The sequence below is a fragment of the Cyprinodon tularosa genome, unplaced genomic scaffold (assembly GCF_016077235.1).
Source record: "Cyprinodon tularosa strain WSP-4 unplaced genomic scaffold, ASM1607723v1 ctg739, whole genome shotgun sequence".
NCBI lineage: Eukaryota > Metazoa > Chordata > Actinopteri > Cyprinodontiformes > Cyprinodontidae > Cyprinodon > Cyprinodon tularosa.
The window spans coordinates 6,146-25,967 of record NW_024039495.1 but is presented as its reverse complement, the minus strand read 5'-3'; the positions used below and the strand labels follow the sequence as shown (position 1 = coordinate 25,967).

Here is a 19,822-nt window from a genome sequence, read left to right as displayed (position 1 = left end):
GTAATTGGTTTGTGTTTATTAACGGTAAGATGTTGGTTTCAAGGGGCTTCAATAGTTCAATGTTTCAGTACTATTCTCCACTAGGTGTCACTGTTGGGCCAACAAATGGCAATTTTAATCAGTATAATAGAAACTTCTGAAGCATTTAGTGAAATGTTGTTGAAACTTCATGGGGAAAACTGTGGTTTTATATAAATTTACCAGAAAATGTATAATTTACCTGCTCCACAACATGTGCAGCAACATGTGATTCAAATAGGTTTTTGTTTAAAGGAGACGTGGAATTGTATAGCAATTTGCACATTTTCCTTGTTTACAAATTATTATGGGCTCAAAAGAAGCCTCTTTTTTTAGGCATTAGCACAGGATGTGGATCCATTTTTTTTAAACGCTGTATTTATTTTAGTTTCAATGAATGAAACCAGGTTTTGCTAAACCAAAGAAATGAAAAGAATCATAGAAGAACGTTTAGCTTTTTAAACGTTTTCCAAGATTTAAGTTTTTGATCAAACTTTGGCCCAATACATGAGGCTCATGCTGATTTGCTCCAAACTTTTCTCAAAACACAGCCTGAGACCAAACAATCACTTTAGGGAGTAAACTCTGGCTGTTAAGGATGTCATGCAATCATTTAAGAGAGGACCAGCCTTTTAGAACTGTGGCCATGTCAGTTTAGGAGAGAAATTTGTTAAAGGCCGAACTCTCTAAATACAGTCAACATTGTTTATCTTTAATACAGTATGCCTCTGGTACTAAGGACGCCATGAAATGTCGTTTTATTATATTTAGTTGTGAATGTGAAATATGATTCATGTAAGAGCAGTAATGCATTGAAACTACACAGATTTTGGCTGATAAGCTCTAAATTGTCTAAATCAGTGTAAGGTTGTACCTTAGAAAAGAAAAAGGCCTCATTGGTGTTTTTATGATTGATCTATAAGAATGAAAAAGATGCGACCAAAATCAAACTGTCCTTTAATTTCTTCAGTCAATTAAGGAACGAAGATGGATAAAATTTGGGTATGGGTAATCATGGGTATGATTTGAGTATAATTTTAGAGAGTAATTTTATTTGTATTTTTTTTAAATTCTATGTAAATTTATGAAAAATAGTGTGGAAAAAAATAATTTCCTAATTCATGAAAAATATGAAAAAATGGGATCACACCATCAAAATATTTTTCAATATTTAACTGAATTTGAAACACTAGGTGGTAAAAAATCGAGTGGTTAAAGAAAATGCTTTATTTCCAGCAATGATTTGCTTTAGCAATCAAGGTATAGCCACTCATAGGGAAGTGAAGCAAAGATAATTCTTCCAAAAAAGTAAAAAAAAAAAAAAAGAACAATCCACTGGACTTGGTTTCCAAGTTTGAAGACGTTTCTCTTCCCATCCATCCAGGATTTTTTTTTTAATTCAAAATGTCAGGAATAGCGTTTAGTTTGAGGTTTTATACAGTAGCCCCTTTACAGTATTTTATTATTCATATTTTAACTCTTCCCTATTATGTTATTCTTATTCATTTTTCTAAGGTCCTCATTTGTGTGACCATTTTCAGTAATCTTTCTGCTGCTGTAAATTTGCCCATTGTGGGACAATAAAGAGATTTTCTATTCTATAAAAGGGTTAGAAAGATAGAAGTACATCTAAACAATGTCTATATAAAAAATATACCTGCAAAATCTCTAATATTCAACAACAAAATATACTTGGTTAAGCATATTGTGCAAAACAGTAAAAAAAAATTAAATCCTATCAGATTTATAGTCCCCACACTGCAGATATGTTAAAATGTCCTTAAATTACAGCCAAACCCATTTACACAGTAAAAGGTAAAAACCTTTAGATAAATCAAACATTACCGCCACATATCTGACTCAATAACCATTAAAACAACTATTTTCATTCATTTCAGACAGAACTATTCACAGACTTGAATTGTATTAAACTGCACTTCCAATATTCACCACTAGTCGGCGCCAAGTGCCTTTTTCCTCTGATCACGGAGCAGCCAGCTTGCTTGGTCTCGCAATGAATCCTGGGAAAACCAAGAGGATTTGAAGAACGGGGGCCTGTTTCAGAAAGGAGGTTAAGTGAAAACTCTGAGTTTGTTAACCCTGAAATGAGGGGAAACTCTGGGTTTTCTGTTTCAGAAAGGGAGGTAAGTTAAACCCTGAGAAAGCAGAGTAAGTCAAGCCCGTTTCTGAAAGAGAGGTAACTTATACTCAGAGTCAGTTACCATGGCAATTTCCCCTGTGAACCTAACCTGGTCGGGAGCAGGTTTTCTTCAGAAAATCCAGAGTTTATTTTGGTCTCCTCCCCTTTTTTAAAGAGGAAGTGGTGTTTAAACGCCTCATTGATTCTTTGGGGACATATTCATTGCACACATTTCAGTCACGTAGAGCGTATCAAAGGGAATGAAATGGCATGTCCTTTTATGGATAATCCTGTTGACGAAGAGGCTGTATTACTTCGTAGGGAGTTACATTTACGTCGGGAAAGGATTTTGAGGCCCAGAGTGGATTTTTTGTCATATCCCTATCCATTTTTATTTGAGCGTTACCGTTTTTCTTTACAGTCAATAAGATACATCCATAATCTCATCCATCCTTACATAAGAAACATCAACCATCGTGGCCGTGCTCTTACATCCGAGCAGATTCTTTGCGTTGCCTTACGTTTCTTTGCGAATGGAAGTTTTCTTTATATTAGTAAGGCTACTGTTTGCAGAGCGGTAAGGAAAGTGTGCTCTTAAGCGCTTTCTGATAATTTTTGTATTGTTTCCTGGGCACAAACCAGTGAGAGTCATCAAAGAGGAGTTTCACAGGATTGCAGGTCAGTGGTGTATAAATCGGTTTAAATGAGGCTAACCTGATAAATTACATTCAGTTAAGAATATCTTGCTGTGACCCCTGGAAGTAACCTAATAATTAGAATTCCCTTTAGGATTTCCGAATGTGGTTGGATGCATTGATGGCACACATATTCCGATCATTGCACCTTCTGAAAATGAAGCGGACTATGTGAACAGGAAATCCATCCACAGTATTAATGTGCAGGTACACTGACAGCCTACTGTTTCTAATGGTCAAAGACTACACCACAATACTGTAACATCTCTCATTCTTTGCACTGTCAAGATTACAGGTGCTGGTCATAAAATTAGAATATCATGAAAAAGTAGATTGATTTCAGTAATTCCATTTAAAAAGTGAAACTTGTATATTATATTCATACATTACATACAAACTCATATATTTCAGATGTTTATTTTGTTTAATTTTGATGATTACAAATGACAACAAATGAAAATCTCAAATTCATCATATCAAAAAATTAGAATATTGTGAAAAGGTTCAAAATTGATGGCCCCTGGTGCCACACTCTAATCAGCTAATTAACTCAAACCACCTGCAAAAGCCTTTAAATGGTCTTTCAGTCTAGTTCTATAGGCTACACAATCATGGGGAAGACTGCTGACTTGACAGTTGTCCAAAAGACGACCATCGACACCTTGCACAAGGAGGGCAAGACACAAAAGGTCATCGCTAAAGAGGCTGGCTGTTCACAGAGCTCAGTGTCCAAGCACATTAATAGAGAGGCGAAGGGAAGGAAAAGATGTGGTCGAAAAAAGTGTACAAGCAAGAGAGATAACCGCACCCTGGAGAGGATTGTGAAACAAAACCCATTCAAAAATGTGGGGGAGATTCACAAAGAGTGGACTGCAGCTGGAGTGAGTGCTTCAAGAACCACCACACACAGACGTATGAAAGACATGGGTTTCTGCTGTCGCATTCCTTGTGTCAAGCCACTCTTGAACCACAGACAGCGTCAGAAGCGTCTTGCCTGGGCTAAAGAGAAACAGGCCTGGACTGCTTGTGAGTGGTCCAAAGTCATGTTCTCTGATGAAAGTAAATTTTGCATTTCCTTTGGAAATCAAGGTCCCAGAGTCTGGAGGAAAAGAAGAGAGGCACTTCATCCACGTTGCTTGAAGTCCAGTGTAAAGTTTCCACAGTCAGTGATGGTTTGGGGTGCCATGTCATCTGCTGGTGTTGGTCCATTGTGTTTTCTGAGGTCCAGGGTCAACGCAGCCACATACCAGGAAGTTTTAGAGCACTTCATGCTTCCTGCAGCTGACCAACTTTTTGGAGATGCAGATTTCATTTTCCAACAGGACTTGGCACCTGCACACAGTGCCAAAGCTACCAGTACCTGGTTGAAGGACCATGGTATCCCTGTTCTTAATTGGCCAGCAAAGTCTCCTGACCTTAACCCCATAGAAAATCTATGGGGTATTGTGAAGAAGAAGATGCAATACACCAGACCCAACAATTCAGAAGAGCTAAAAGCCACTATTAGAGCAACCTGGGCTATCATAACACCTGAGCAGTGCCACAGACTGATCGACTCCATGCCACGCCGCATTGCTGCAGTAATACAGGCCAAAGGAGGCCCAACTAAATACTGAGTGCTGTACATGCTCATACTTTTCATGTTCATACTTTTCAGTTGGCCAACATTTCTATAAATCCTTTGTTTTTATTGGTCTTCAGTAATATTCTAATTTTCTGATATGATGAATTTGAGATTTTCATTTGTTGTCATTTGTAATCATCAAAATTAAACAAAATAAACATCTGAAATATATGAGTTTGTATGTAATGTATGAATATAATATACAAGTTTCACTTTTTAAATGGAATTACTGAAATCAATCTACTTTTTCATGATATTCTAATTTTATGACCAGCACCTGTATATGTGATGCTGCACATATAATTACAAATATGGAGGACAAGTGGCCTGGCTCTGTTCATGACTCAAGAATCTATCGGGAGTCAACCCTGAGCAACAGACTGGAAAGGGGTAAGTAAATGTATATCCTTTACACATATTTCAATGTATGCACTAAACACTTACAGGGGAATTTCTATGCAGCTCTAAAGCAATGTGAACTTTCTTACAGGAGAGATTGATGGCTTTCTGCTGGGAGATAGGGGTTACCCATGCCGACCAAATCTTATGACCCCTTACCCAGAACCTGAACCAGGCCCACAGCAGCGCTTCAATGTGGCACACTGCAGGACGAGAGCCTGGGTGGAGATGACCATAGGCCTGTTGAAAGCACTTTTCCAGTGCCTACGTCACCTCAGGGTAACCCCTGAAAGGGCCTGCGACATTATTGTGGCATGTGTTGTTCTCCATAATATTGCCATAATTAGAGGGGAGCAACATCCTGCCCTACAATTACAAGACCCTGAGGAAGAGCTCATCAACCCTGCAGATTTCCAGGATGGAAGGGTAGTCCGGGATATGATATGCCGCAATGTCTTCTCAGATTAATACACATGATATCCACCACCACCACAAAAAAAATGAATAAACACAAAATCACAGCAATTTATATGGTGTTCTTCATTTGCTAAAAAAAAAAAAAAAAGATTTTAAAATAGTTTCAATACTTCCTAGAATTCACCTGTGACCATACACTCACCTCTAGCTTTAGTTTCAGAATGTCGATTTCCAGATCTGCCTTTTGGATCCGGCGTTCCAAGTATACAAGTTCTTTGCTGTTTTTTTCTATCTTTTTAATAAGAAGAAGTCTATATAACTCCTTAACTGGCAACTGAAAATACATTAGATTAGAGTCACATCATGAATGTAGTCTACAATTCAGAATGAAACTGACATTTACTGTAAATCACTAAACTGTGTCCATCTGTGCACCAGAAGTTGATGGACCTTTCTCCTGCTGTTCTTCCACACTCTGGGGTGTAGAGATAAGAATGACCATTTATAGATATAAACTTGGATTCTATAGGCTACTCCACATATAAATGTGAATGTGTAGATTGTTTGATGTGTAGACAAATAATATTAAAATTACCTCTCTAGGCCTGTCTGTGGCAGCAGAAACAGTTTCTTCATCCCCATCATCCTGTGAAGATGAGCATTTCATAGAGTACACTTTATAATACTATTTGTCATAATTGATGGTGTATGGAGTAGGCTCCTGACAACTGGATGGGGTACTGTTGGGACAGGAGGCTTCAAGAGGCAGATATTACCATCCGAATCTGTTGGGACCAACAAAAAACCCAACCCAAAGTAATATAAATGGAAATATCACATTAAGTCTACATAAAAAAATAACACTGTAGGTAGACCTCTTACATTTTATGAAGGCACTTAAATCTTCTGGAGTGACTTGCTCTGATGAAGTCCCTCCAGGAATTCCCTCAGCCATTGGCCTTCCAGCATTTAGGCTCAGGGCCATCTCTTCTGCATTTGTCAGGGGTGGTGGTGCAGGTCCTCCCCCTGTTTTACGAGCCTCTGCCTTCTTTCTGTTGGCTGAGTAGAAGTCAAATGAGAATGAACATTTAGACCTAGTATGTCAAAAATGCTGCTGCACTGCTAGACACTGAATGCCATTTAGTCATTTAATATGTCAAATGTTTGTAAAGCCAGGTAGCTACTCTACTCCCATGATGTGCTCAAGGCTTACCTGCTTGAAGTATGTTTTTATATTTCATTTTCAGCTGCTGCCATGTTCTTTTGATGCCTGCAGGATTGCACCTATCCATGAAAACTAAATTAGGTTTAATAAAATACTGTTCTTCCAGTTTCACCTCTGATATTATAACAGTTGGGTAAGTTACTCTAAAATAGTTCTTAATTACTAACTACAAATTTTATCTTCAACAAGTCTAATTAGATTAATGTAATAATTACTGTCTCTAGAAAGTATTGGTCTACTTACTCATTTGTTTTACTTACTTATTAATTACTTTCTAAATCCCAAATCAACCTCAACCACTTGAACAGTACAAGGAGAGACAAGAAACTGCACTTCTAATGCTTTCAAATAAACAATATTCAATTGCATGAATTAATCTTAAATTGACCAAAGTGTGTAACTAGAGGGAGAAAGTTCAAATCAAAATATACCTTTTAAAATTTGATATTAAATCCACTATTGTTTTATAGTCTTTAATTTAATTACAGTATTTATATGACTTAAGTAACTTAATTCATTACCCCCAACACTGTATAAAAGTAATTAAAATGTAAACGTACGCATTGACTCGAGCAGCTATTTTCACCCAAGCTAACTGCCGCTGCAGCCGTGTTGCTTTTTTTTTTAAATACATGTTCAAATTCTGCATATGCTTGCATAAGCACATCCAGTTCTGCTGGTGAGAAATATGCACACCTTTTTTTGTCTGACGCTGTAGCCATGGTGACTCGTAATATCTGTGCTCCATTGATAATGGCTTTTTATAGTTGTGGTGCACGTGCTTAACTTAGAGTCAGTCAATTTAGAGTTGATTGAACTAACTCATTTCAGCTGTTCTGAAACCCAAAACTCAGAGTTTCCAATCTCAGGATAAGTCAACTCAGAGTTCAAGTTGTAACTCAGAGTTGGTTGAACTTCCTTATTGAAACAGGCCCCGGGTCCGAGATTGCAGTAATCATCCAAACCGATTTCCCTTTTGGAATTTTTTTTAAATGTATTTTTGAACTGAATTATTCGAAAAAACACTGTTCAATTTCATACAGTTTTTTTTTTCAATGTAAAGCAAGGCCTACCTGGGTCTGTGTAGGAAGTCAACCTTCCATCAATAAGGTGTAAGGCTGAAACATTTTTTTAAAATGTCCTTATTGTTCAAAAACGTGTTGACTTATTTCATATTAGTGATGAAGCGTCATTCAGCGTGTCAGCAGACTGGTAAACGGTATTGATACTGTTACTGAATACTGACACCTGCTGGACATTTAAAATCACTACAGGCCATCAGAGTCAACTGACTTATCTGATGACCTATAATATGATTTAAGCCATTGTTTGCCAGAATGTATTATTTCATATCTATTTTTTATTGAAAATGTTTGAGATTTTTAGATGTAAATCATGAATGAGAGCCTATAACGGGGAAATTTAAGACATGTGAATAAGGATATTTGTGGACTAGGATTTATTTATTTTATTTAAAATAACTGCAGTAAGAACATCAACCTAAGAGTCCGTTTAAAATTAATTTGAATTCAGATAAATTGAGTGATAACTAAGAGAAACAGGATGACAAGAAAATGAAAACAAAGGTGAGATCCAAATGGTCCCACTCGGCTGAAAACTTTCTTTTGCCTTTAATGCTGCTCCAAATTTCTTGTTAAATTTGATAAACTGCAAAAAATCAAGGGCTGTGTTCAATTGTCTGCCCTTATCACTATATAGGGCACTATATCATGGTTAGGTCGTTTTAGCTGCGTGTCCGAACCATGGACTTGATTTCAGAAGTGTGGGGACACAAGTATTTTTTAATATAAATATCAGTTATTTCCAGTAGTTGTTCTGTGTTTGTTTCCTCCACTTTCTCTTGCCTCTCTGCTGCCTCTCTGGAAAAAAAATGTATGGATGCATGACATGAACAACTGGACAACATAGGGTGCAACAATCCATCTAGATGAAAAATACATAGTTTTACTTTTATTATAAGCTTGGATATATAAAATCCCATTCAGAGATTTTTTCTTTTTTGATGATAATAATATGGAACAATAATATATTTTATTTATCAGCACTGGTAATAAAACAAACATACTTTACAAGGTTATTGAGAGCATTATAATGCAGAGGATCTTGAACTGGATCTGCTGCTTTATGGAGCCAGTAAAGGTGTTTTAGGAGGAGTGTTGCACAGTTCTTTGAATGTAACTAACTCTTTCTATTTTCAGACAGTCTATTACTGTCTATTAACCAAACACACACAACCACACATATCAATTAAGACATCTGATATTACAACCCTCCTAGATGACGTGACCTAAGTGAAGAAAAAATTTAAAGTAACAGATTTCCTCACCATCTTTTATGCTGACCCACGTTCTTCTCCAAGACCGTAACTCCTGGACCGTTTAAGAGGTCTCAAAAATCCAACAGGTACCAAAGCAGAGAAAAAGGCTTACGACCCTTCAGGTCAAATTACGGTAACGTGGGTTTTCAGCAAAGCTGTGACTGTCCAATCACAGACCTGATTCAGTGGCGGATCAGATGTTTGCAAAGTGAGATTCTCAGTAGGGAGAGCGATGACAGCCAGTCACAGTACTTGCTTACTGAATGGCGTGTGCGTAACTTGTGTAAAAAACGTGACGCAAGTCTTGCTGCCCAGCGCTAGACTCTGGTGCTGCCTGGAATCGTTAAGCGAGCTGCCAAACGGTGCCATGGAATCGGAACACACAGAACCGGTTCTCGATTCCCATCCCTAGCGAAGAGGCAACCGGGTCAGAGGCCGCTGTTGAACGGGAACCCTAGTAACAGCGCACCGCCGGGGTCTGAGCTGCTCCGACAGAAATAAGATTTTAAGGCAGGATGGTAATCTGGATGAACTGACTGCACTGACGATGTTTTCAGGTGGACTTTCTCACTTAAAAATAGATTCAAACAATTTTTACCCACTGATCACAGCAAATATAGCTGCCATTGTTACAGGCAAAGAAAGGATAGGGTAGCTCCGCCCAATGCATCAGACCCACTTTTTCCACCAACTATGTACAAGCTTAAACTTGTACAAGCTTAAAAAATGAAGCAGCACACATGTTTTTGCTGCTCCTGCTTCTTGTGGTGTAAACGTAGCATAACAGTGGCTAGCTTCCAGCCATGTGGCCTGCATGAGCTTTGAGGGGTCGATTCGTTCATGTGTAAGGGTAAGCACACAGGGGGGAGGGACAAGCAGACAACCATGATTGACATGTCAGGAACCAATGATGTACAAGGCAGGCACCATCTTTGGTGTTTGGTTGGGGTTATTCATTAATTTAACACCCTGAGCTCCATTGAAAGCTGCTGCAGCAGCAGTGCAAGCAGTGCATGCTGGGACAGCCGTCAATCTCAAGAACGGACAAGTCTGCTCTGATGCATGCTGGGTAAAGAGGGAGGCGCCAGAACAACATCCGGGGACTTTGTCCCTTCTCGGTCTGCTGTTCTTGTGAATTGGAACAGTATTAGGGCTGAGGCTGATGACGTTTCACGAGCACATGAGAACCACAAGTACTGAAGGCCTGCGGGCTCTGTCATAGTGCTTGACGGATGTCTGTGTACTGTAGCGTAACAATGTTTTTGGACAGTAAGACGTGCAGGGGACCGAAAGTGACATTTTACAAAGGCTGACAGCAGATTGGTTTTCCGTCTGCCTTGAGAGTCTTACAGTTGCCTCACAATGGCGAATCCAAATTCCTGGTCCATTTCCAACACTCCTCCTGAAGTCTCACCGCAGGTGAACATCACTTTCCTAACTATTTAAAATCCATCTTGCAGCAACTCTCCTCCTGAGGATGAGGTGGTTTCCATGACAACGGGATATGAGCCCTGATGTTGAGTTTCACCAACAGAGAGTGGACAGCCTGTAACTCAGATGAAATCACAGAATCAGACTAATTCTGAGGTTTGGAGATCTTTCTGAAGGGAACCCAAGCTTCAGTCATCAACCTTCACAGTCTTTGGTCTGGTTCTGATTTACGACAGAATTAAAGAAACTCGGTTTTCTGTTCTGATTTATGATATTTCTTCTACAGCATGTTTTAATTTCATATAGCGCAGATATTTATTCCCAAGAACAAATACTGAACTTTTTCATTAAAATATCTGAACCAGCCGCTGGGTCAGGAGCCTCTTGGGGATCTCTGGGGATTTTAACCACTGTTGGATGCTTGTAGGCCTCTCATTCACTTATTTTTGTCCCGCCGTAAAGGAAAAGTCTGGTCATATCTAGAATCAAAATTTTTGAAAGCACTTTACATTTGAAATTATTCCATACTGTTCAATAAATAAGTGTTTTTAATTCAGAGTCATTTTCTTTTGAATGTGCTTTACTGGAGGCATCCATGTTTGTCAAAGAACACTACTGCCACCTACTGGTTTGTGACGTCACGGTGCGGTATCGGCTGTCGATCAAGTCCCAGTGCTGTATCTGGTGTTTGTCACAATGTGCTATTATCCAAGTCATCTTGAAAACATTCTTCTTCCAAATGTTGGCTACATATCACATGTTTTTTCTCTGGTCAGAAGTTCGATGGCAAATCCTCCCTCTTCAAGTTGGCGATCCAACGACGAACCCATCCGTGGAGGATCAGGAATCGGAAAGGTGAAATGAAATGTTTTTTCACTTTTACTCGATGTATTCCAGCATCCAGCTGCCATGCACGTGGGTATTGTCAGTTTAACTATAGCTCTGGTGAATTTCAATGGAGAAGTCCTCTGGAAATCTTCAATAATTTTTGTTGATTGCAGATGTGTCTAGTAGTTCCCAATGATTTTGCTTTTAAAGCGGGGAGAATGGCGCCAGGCTTACCGCACCAGGATGTCACTGCCGGAAGATGGCAGGATTGAGGTGTTCCTATATTTGGGCAAAAATGGTCGCTTCCGCACTCAAGGATGGCAGCGAAAATTATCTTTATTTTTTTACTGATTAACACTTAATTCATTAAATCACTGCAAACGTATACATTTTAGGTATAAACAATTATCGATTGATTATTCCTTGATGACTGAACTTTTCCTTCAATAAACACCTTCAGGAAAATAGTTGACAAAATTCTAACCTGACAGGAAGAAAACGAAATGTTCCCCAGTTCATTTATGAGCCCATTTAATAAAATGAGGTTATTGTTCCATTTGAAGCTGTTTAAATCAACTTTAATGTTCCAAAAGATCAAATATAACATATAACAATTAACAAATCAAACAAGCAGGGATGCTAATAACAGATCTTAATGCATCAAAACTAGAGCAGATAAACAGCAGACTTTACAGCATCGTCGTCCCCCTGCTGAACAACTATAATTACAGAAACAAAACAGCAAATCAATTGTCTTCACTCGGTGTCACATAGCCTTTGAATTTCCTCATAGCGAGAATCTGTTGTTTCCAGTAGGACGTCCAGCTGTGCTGTTTGCCCAGTTGTTTCTCTTTGCTGACATCAGAACTGGACTCCTCTGACTGGATCAGCTGCTGAAAGCGCTGACAGACACAAAAGTACACATTCATTTCACAGTGGCCGGTGATTACTGTGCTTAGATGATGCCAAGAGAGGACAGTGTTAAGTTTTTAACCAGCCAGTTTTTGGGTCGGTTTACACAGCATGACCTTAAAATTACTGTGTGATTCTCAAAGTATAAAAGACTGATAAGATCTGGTATTGACCAGTTTTGGGGTTGTGTTTGCTCCAGATTAAAAGCACAGTACGTCACACTTGAGCTAATTTTAACACCCTTGACACACGTCAAAGGATTCATACTTAAACCTAATGTCACAGAATTGATCCAAAACTTAAATAAGTCTGAAATACATGTAGCCGCCCTTGAGTCACAATAAAGGATGGGTGACAGATTTTGTTGTAACACTGGTTCTCATTTACAGTGACAGAAGCGAAGAGGAGAATGGCTTTGCTTTATTCACGGATGAGTGGAAAAGTAGATAGTTTTAAGAGCAAGAAATTACATCTCAAAACATCATCTGTCCAGTCAGTTCATCAGGATTAGGATTCTTCTTTTAAATATTGTGTAACTGCTCTGAGCAGCAGACCCCTGCAGACAAGTGCGCTAAGAATCCCCAGTAACAGCTCTAAAAGCTGGCCAATTATGCAGGGATATTTCCCAATGCTATAAAATGCATCTGAAAGTAAAAATAAGCATTTTTTTATGTGGCAAAACTAGTAAAGTACTAGAATAAAATAAAAATAAAATATATATTTTTTAGGCATTTTAAGTTAATTAACAACTGTTAATAAATAAACTATGTGGTATGTATTAGGGGTGGAACGGTTCACAAAATCCACGGTTCGGTTCGGTTCGGTATATGTTGATTGTTACCCTGAAATCCCATAAAAATGAATGAAATAAATGATAAAATCCCCAAAAATTAATGAATTGTAATTATTTTTAATGATCCGCGGAAACCCTGGATCATTTCCGCATGTTGTGCTGCTTTGAATTTAATCATCTTGCGCATGCTCTCTACCATCTCCAAGGAACTCAGAGCGGAGCGGATGGGAGCCACAGAGGAGGCTGTAGGCTTTGCTTTGTGCAGGCGGTCTGGAGCGCAGCGGGGCAGAGCGAAGCGCTGACGGAGTATGTGGGATTTCAGGGTTCGCATGACATGTTGGTCTTGTTGCTGTTAGCATAAACAAAACGTGTTGCACAATGCTTGCACACTGTTGCACTTTTATCCACAGCTTTCTTTCCGCTGTCATCGTAGGTCACGCTAAATGCAAAGTGGTCCCATACAGCAGACCTATAAAGTGCTGCTGGCGCGTCTTCCAACTCCTGTTCTTTCCCACTCGCCATACCCACACAATTCTCCACAACAACTGATTTTTTTCTGCTACATCCAGCTACGCTGCTTGGCTTCTTCTTCTTCTTGTTTACTACTGGTGGTTGGCTTTGGTCGCAGTACCGCCACCTTCTGCTCTGGAGTGTAAACGCTTCGCCTATGAGAAAAAGGAGCAGCGCATGAACAGAACGAAACACACGCGAACCGAACAGAGACAGTCGAACAAAACGGTTCGGACGGTTTTCATAAACCCTTCCATCCCTAGTATGTAGGTATTTAAGTAATGCCTATGAGATAAGAACATTTTTACTTTTCTTTGTACATGAAATCCGAGTGGAGTCTAACCATTTTATATATACTCTTTTTTTCATGGTTCTATGCTGACAGGAAGTAATTGTTTGACACACTGTGCCACACAATACAGGATATAAGCCAAGTCAGTAAAATATGTTGAATTTTTCAGATTAGCAATCGGACCAGCATTAGGGCTGTACTGGTAAGGATTAGGTTTAGTGTAAAGGTCAATGCAAGGTCATAGAAATTAATGATTTTGGAGGCAAAATCTTTTTATAGAGAGAAATACAAAGATATGTATGTGTGTTTGTGTGTACCTGTCTAGCCCTCAGAGTGAGGACCATTTTTCCAATTTCATCATCAAATTGAGGAGCAGTTGTTGTAAAGTCAGGACATTTTGCTGGTCCTCACAAGCTATTTTGCTAATGGTTAGGTTGAGGGCTAAGGTGTCCATTGGGTTAGGGTGAGGTATGCATTGGTAATGGTTAGGTTTAGGGTTAGTTTTAGGGTTAGGGCAAAGAAAAGGTTGAAAATGACTGAAAATCAATGGAAATCAATGGGACTCAACACATGGTGGCAGAGTTTGTGTGTGTGTATGTGTGTGGGGCTGGTGATCACCTTTAATGCTGCATCTCTCTGCTCAATAACCAAATTCCGGCTGCTCCTGGCTGTGGTGATGGATGCTGGTCTTGGGATAAAGGATTCTGCTAAGTTAAGGTTTGCAAGACGGCGAGCAATAGCGAGCCATTCCCTGAAACAAACACAATCCCATTGACTTACTGGAAAGCGGCACTCTGTTAAAGTTCTTCTGAATCTTGTCAGGTATCTCAGACGTTACCTGCTTCCTCTAAGCTCACTTCCTGCCTCTGTTGCTGTGGTTACAGCACTGGGAGGTTTTGCTGGATCAGGTTCTGCAGGAACAGAACCATAAAAATAAATTAAATACCTTCTGCCAAAAGAACAGACGGTCCTTGTCTTCTTGGTAAATAGGAGTTTTTCCTCTCCACTGTCGCTACAAGCATGCTTAGTGGGAGGGATTGCATTCGAGTCAATGAGTCGATGCAATCAACTGGTTTTCCTTAGATAGAAAACTTTGAATCAATTTGACTGGATGATCTGGTGAACTGGAAAGTGCCTTGAGATGATGTGTAATGTGAATTGAATTGAATCCTGGTCTTCTGGATTGATGGGGCTCCTGACCTCTAACTCTGTCTGGAGGTTCCTTCTGGTGTCAAATGGGTCAACGTTACCTTCAGCTATCAGCAGCTCATCCAGGAGATGCAGCAGCTTCTCTGTCAGGGAGGACAGTGACGTCACAAACTCCTCTGCTCTCCTTCTCAAACACTCCTGCATTGAACACACACACAGGTCTTCAGGCCGAGGCTACAGTTGTGCATCTCTCTGGCTCCTCCCCCTCTTGCCTGCAGCTCCAGGTGTGTGCTGAGGGTGGCGCTGAGCAGCTGTTGCTGTCTGAGCTCCTCCTTGCTGTTAAGTGTCTGCAGCTCTTTCTCTCCAAGAGACACCTTCAGCCCATAGAAATTGGAGTTCTGAGAACGAAACGCAGCTTCAGCCTCTGGGAGCTTCGTCATTGTTAGAGAAAATCTGCAGCTTAGCTTCGCACCTTTTCCTCCTCGCTGGTCGCCAGCTGCTTTTCCAGCTTCTCCTGGACTGCGCCTACCTCCGCTGTGAGCCAAGTCACATGTTGTCCTTCGTGGTTTTTGATCAAAATCTCAGGTAAGCTCCTAAGCAGCCCCCTGAACACAAACAGCTGCCTCACCAGCTCTGAGACAAGAGGACGCATGAGGACAGGTAAGGCATGGAACAGCAAGGTGAATTATGCTAAATTTGAACCAAAGTCTACTGATCTCTTAGGCAATAACTCTGACGAAAAACATGTTTTACCCATAGATGGCCATCCTAAACTGCCGGATTGGGATATATCCCAACCTGGCAACAATGCACGTAATACGGGAAACGTTAGCCTTTAGATGCAAAACCCAATCATGCACCGCAACACATTTTTGCAAAATATTCAAACATAAATTTGTCAAATATAAGAGGAACATTGTAGTTTGGTTTTAAGAAAGTATTTTTGTTTTATTATAATTTAGTTTGTTTCAAGGGTTTTACAGTTTGAAGAAATAGAAAATGACACCGTCACAAGGATGTGCATGACAAAGAAGGGCTACATATACTGTATTTACACTGCCTGGCCAAAAAAAAAGGTTGCCACCTGGATTCAACTAAGCAAATAGGTACAAGCCTCCTATTGGATAATTACTGCATGGGTGATTATCTTTCAGCTGGCAACAAATTATTAAACCCCAACTGGTGCAATGACTTGCTTCTCATTTCCTAAACAACCATGTTGAAAGACACATCCCGTGGTCGAGGAAAAGATGTTAGTCTGTTTGAGAAGGGTCAAATCATTGGCATGCATCAAGCAGAGAAAACATCTAAAGAGATTGCAGAAACTACTAAAACTGGGTTAAGAACTGTCCAACGCATTATTAAAAACTGGAAGGATAGTGAGGACCCATCATCTTCAAGGAAGAAATGTGGCCGGAAAAAAATCCTGAATGATGGTGATCGGTGATCACTTAAACGTGTGGTGAGATCAAAGCGAAGAAAAACAACAGTAGAACTCAGGGCTATGTTTAATACTGAAAGTAGGGGCATTTCCACACACACAATGCGAAGGGAACTCAAGGGATTGGGACTGAACAGCTGTTTAGTCGTAAGAAAACCACTAATCAGTGAGGCTAACCGGAAAAAAAGGCTTCAATTAACTAGGCAGCATAAAGATTGGACTGTGGAGCAATGGAAGAAGGTCATGTGGTCTGATGAGTCCAGATTTACCCTGTTCCAGAGTGATGGGCGAATCAGGGTAAGAAGAGAGGCAGGTGAAGTGATGCACCCACCATGCCTAGTGCCTACTGTACAAGCCTGTGGGAGCGGTGTTATGATCTGGGGTTGCTGCAGTTGGTCAGGTCTAGGTTCAGCAACAGTATGTGCTCAAAGAATGAGGTCAACTGGCTACCTGAATATACTGAATGACCAGGTTATTCCATCATCAATGGACTTTTTCTTCCCTGATGGCACAGGCATATTCCAAGATGACAATGCCAGGATTCATCAGGCTCAAATTGTGAAAGACTGGTTCAGGGAGCATGACGCATCATTTTCACACATGGATTGGCCACCACAGAGTTCAGACCTCAACCCCATTGAGAATCTTTGGGATGTGCTAGAGAGGGCTTTGCGCAGCGGTCAGACTCTACCATCATCAATGCAAGATGTTGGTGAAAAATTAATGCAACACTGGATGGAAATAAATCTTTTGCCATTGCAGAAGCTTATCGAAATAATGCCACAGCGAATGCGTGCCGTAATCAAAGCTAAAGGCGGTCCAACAAAGTATTAGAGTGAGAGACCTTTTTTTTGGTGGCGACTTTTTTTTTGGCCAGGCAGGGTAAGTAGTTAACATTGTATTACTTCTTGAGCTCCTTGAGGTATTTATAGTCAAGGTACCGTAGGTGTTTCGGCTAGAGGTTAGTGTTGGGGCCGATATGATTAAAGGAAAGCCGGCCCTCTCACACTGAAATTAGGACCGGCCCACCGGGCGAATGCCAGCTATCACAGATTACCAGTCAGAGCCTGTTAATGCTGTGAATCCTCATGTACCATCTTTGCTTTTTCTCAGGAACATTCTGCCCTGCTCCTGGTATCCCAGCTCCTGTTGCTGCATTCTCTTAGCCCATTGTTCCACTGATTTAGGGAGCAGGCTGAATTCGCAGAGATGCTCGCTGCAGTAAAACTCCTGATGGACACAGAGGACACATTACTGAAGAGCTCAGACTAAGCTGGTGGTAGTATTGGGGTGTGTGTGTTACTTTTGCAAGCTGCAGCAGGACATCCTTGGTTTCCCGTAGAATGGAAGTAAGGGATGAGCTGAAGGAGCTGAGAGAAAATCAATAAAAAAAATATATTTATATTGTTAGTGTTCTGGACCCATTGAACTCTACAGGGATGTTCACCGATGTGTTGGCTCTAAAATAGCTGCAGGAGGTGCTCTAGTGGTTAGTCTAAAAAGCTAAAAACTTTTTCAGACAAAAACATTTTGTTCTCTGATCTTATTGCGGACCTTTAATGATCAAAGTTCTAGGGAAAGAAATCTAAGAAAAAGGGAGGATCCAATTACAGAGAAGCTTTAGTTGGGGATTTTACTTGTATTATTTAGTGTGATTCCTGGGTTTCTGTTAAAGCAGATTAAAAACTTTCAGTATGTCAGAAAGAGATCCCAGACAGACTGTAATAATATGAGATTGGGAACATATGTAGACAGACATGCAGATTACGGAGACTGGACTTACTGTGGTTTAATAGAGTCAATTCAATTAAGTTTATTTCTATAGCTCCAATTCACAACACATGTCATCTCAAGCCTCTTTACAGTTCAGCAGATCATCCAGTCAAATTGATTCAAAGTTTTCTATCTAAGGAAAACCAGTTGATTGCATCGACTCATTGACTCAAAGGCAATCCCTCACACTAAGCATGCTTGTAGCGACAGTGAAGAGGAAAAACTCCCTTTTAACAGGAAGAAACCTCCAGCAGAACCAGGCTGAACGTAAGCGGCCATCTGCTGACTGACAGAAGCAGAGATACAAAAAGCAGCTGTAAAAGGCAGCTCTGTCCAGGAAACACACAGCCAGGCAGACAAGCACTGAACCAGCTCCCATGACAGAGGATGAAGAGAGCACATCCAGCCAGTCACAGTCAGAGAAACAGAACTACACTGGAAGACAGGCTGTTCTCCAACATCTATAAATAAAAAGTGTTGATGGCAGCAGCACAGCTAATATTTCTCTCCAGGATGGAGTCACAGCCAAACAGGAACAGACCAGATGAAGCTACTATGAGAAAAGGCAGAGAGAGCAGAATGATTGAGATTGAACTAACAGATTCTGCAGAGTGGGAGAATAGAGATAGAATGAAGCAGAATGATGAAATGGGGGCCCCTATGTCCTCCAGCAGTCTAAGCCTATAGCAGCAGAACTATAGAGATAGCTCAGGATAACCTGAGCCACTCTATAAGCTTTATCAAAAAGGAAAGTTTTAGGCCTACCCAGACAGGGTGTCTGCCTCCTGGACTAAAACTGGCAGTTAGTTCTAAAGATCTTGAATTTTATTTTAGTTCTGATCTCAGTATTAATAGTTGTGATGGACCCTGAGCACCTTCTCAAACAGGACACAAATAAAAACACCAGCCCCCACAGCCACAGAGAAGATAAGTTTGGAGAGTCGGATGCTTAATGTTTGGTAGCTACAATAGAGGACCGACAAATAAAACAAAAATAAGTATTGAACATGCCACCATTCTTCTTAGTAAATATATACTTTTTTCCTGTGGCATTCCGCATTATTACACATAACCTAATTTCTGTATATATATGGTTTAATCTCTGTGTATGCGTGGATTGCATGGATAGTTACTGGCATCTGGTGAAAATGTCATGTCAATAGCACTTCTAGAAATATGTTTACTGTGAAAAATGGTGGCGTGTTCAATACTTATCACCCACTGTATTATGGATGGCAAATAGAAATAATTATATATATATATATATATATATATATATATATATATATATATATATATATATATATATATATATATATATATATATATATATATATATATATATATATACAAAAACCTGCATCTTCAAAATAAATAGCAAATCCTATTTATTTGCCATGGAGTTCTAGTTGTTGGCCCTGTTAAAGGTATACTATGCAGCAACCGGTGTTGATTTTCCAGCGAGGCTCCCCCCAGAGGGCGAAAGTAAAAGTGCACTGTCGTAAATATGCACAGCTGTTCTCCTGGTTTCTCCGTCAAGCCAGGCGCGGTTGTTTTGAGCTTAGCAGACAGGCGAACGCAACGAATGACTAACACAGTGAAAGTATGAACATGCACACAGAGAGAGAGAAACCATTCCAATGTTACTTACAATCGCATCAGCAGAAACGCGAGGTCCGCGTCAGCCTTGCAGCCTTCTTTTTATTTTAGCTCTCGCCATTCGGAAAAAGCTTGCCCAATGTTCACCCGTGTATGACTCCTCTCTCTGTCCGGAGCCCTTTTCCTGCCTGCTCCGACATGGGCTTTCGCTGTTTTCACGCTGGTTCCGCCATGATAA

General features: G+C 40.1%; 1 protein-coding gene and 1 pseudogene across 1 annotated transcript; one reads left to right on the top strand and one right to left on the bottom strand.

The window, feature by feature from the left end:
* Positions 1 to 2,423: 2,423 nt before the first annotated feature.
* LOC119773005 lies at positions 2,424 to 3,069 on the top strand (annotated as a pseudogene).
* Positions 3,070 to 11,468: 8,399 nt separating this feature from the next.
* LOC119773004 (coiled-coil domain-containing protein 180-like) lies at positions 11,469 to 17,625 on the bottom strand. Its single transcript, XM_038269782.1, has 8 exons — positions 17,516 to 17,625; positions 17,307 to 17,442; positions 15,244 to 15,404; positions 15,044 to 15,169; positions 14,873 to 14,969; positions 14,461 to 14,533; positions 14,241 to 14,373; positions 11,469 to 12,017 (listed from the first exon to the last, which is right to left on the bottom strand). The coding sequence occupies exons 2-8, from the start codon at positions 17,368 to 17,370 to the stop codon at positions 11,862 to 11,864; spliced, it is 810 nt and encodes a 269-aa protein (XP_038125710.1). The 5' UTR covers positions 17,371 to 17,442; positions 17,516 to 17,625; the 3' UTR covers positions 11,469 to 11,861.
* Positions 17,626 to 19,822: the final 2,197 nt, after the last annotated feature.

Coding starts and splice junctions, on each gene's coding strand:
- LOC119773004 (XM_038269782.1), bottom strand. CDS start 17,370: ATGCAGCAACAGGAGCTGGGATACCAGGAGCAGGGCAGAATGTTCCTG. Junction 15,170..15,243: donor CGACCAGCGAGGAGGAAAAG/GTGCGAAGCTAA, acceptor TTTCGTTCTCAG/AACTCCAATTTCTATGGGCT. Junction 12,018..14,240: donor AGAGAGATGCAGCATTAAAG/GTGATCACCAGC, acceptor TGTGTCTGTCAG/CGCTTTCAGCAGCTGATCCA.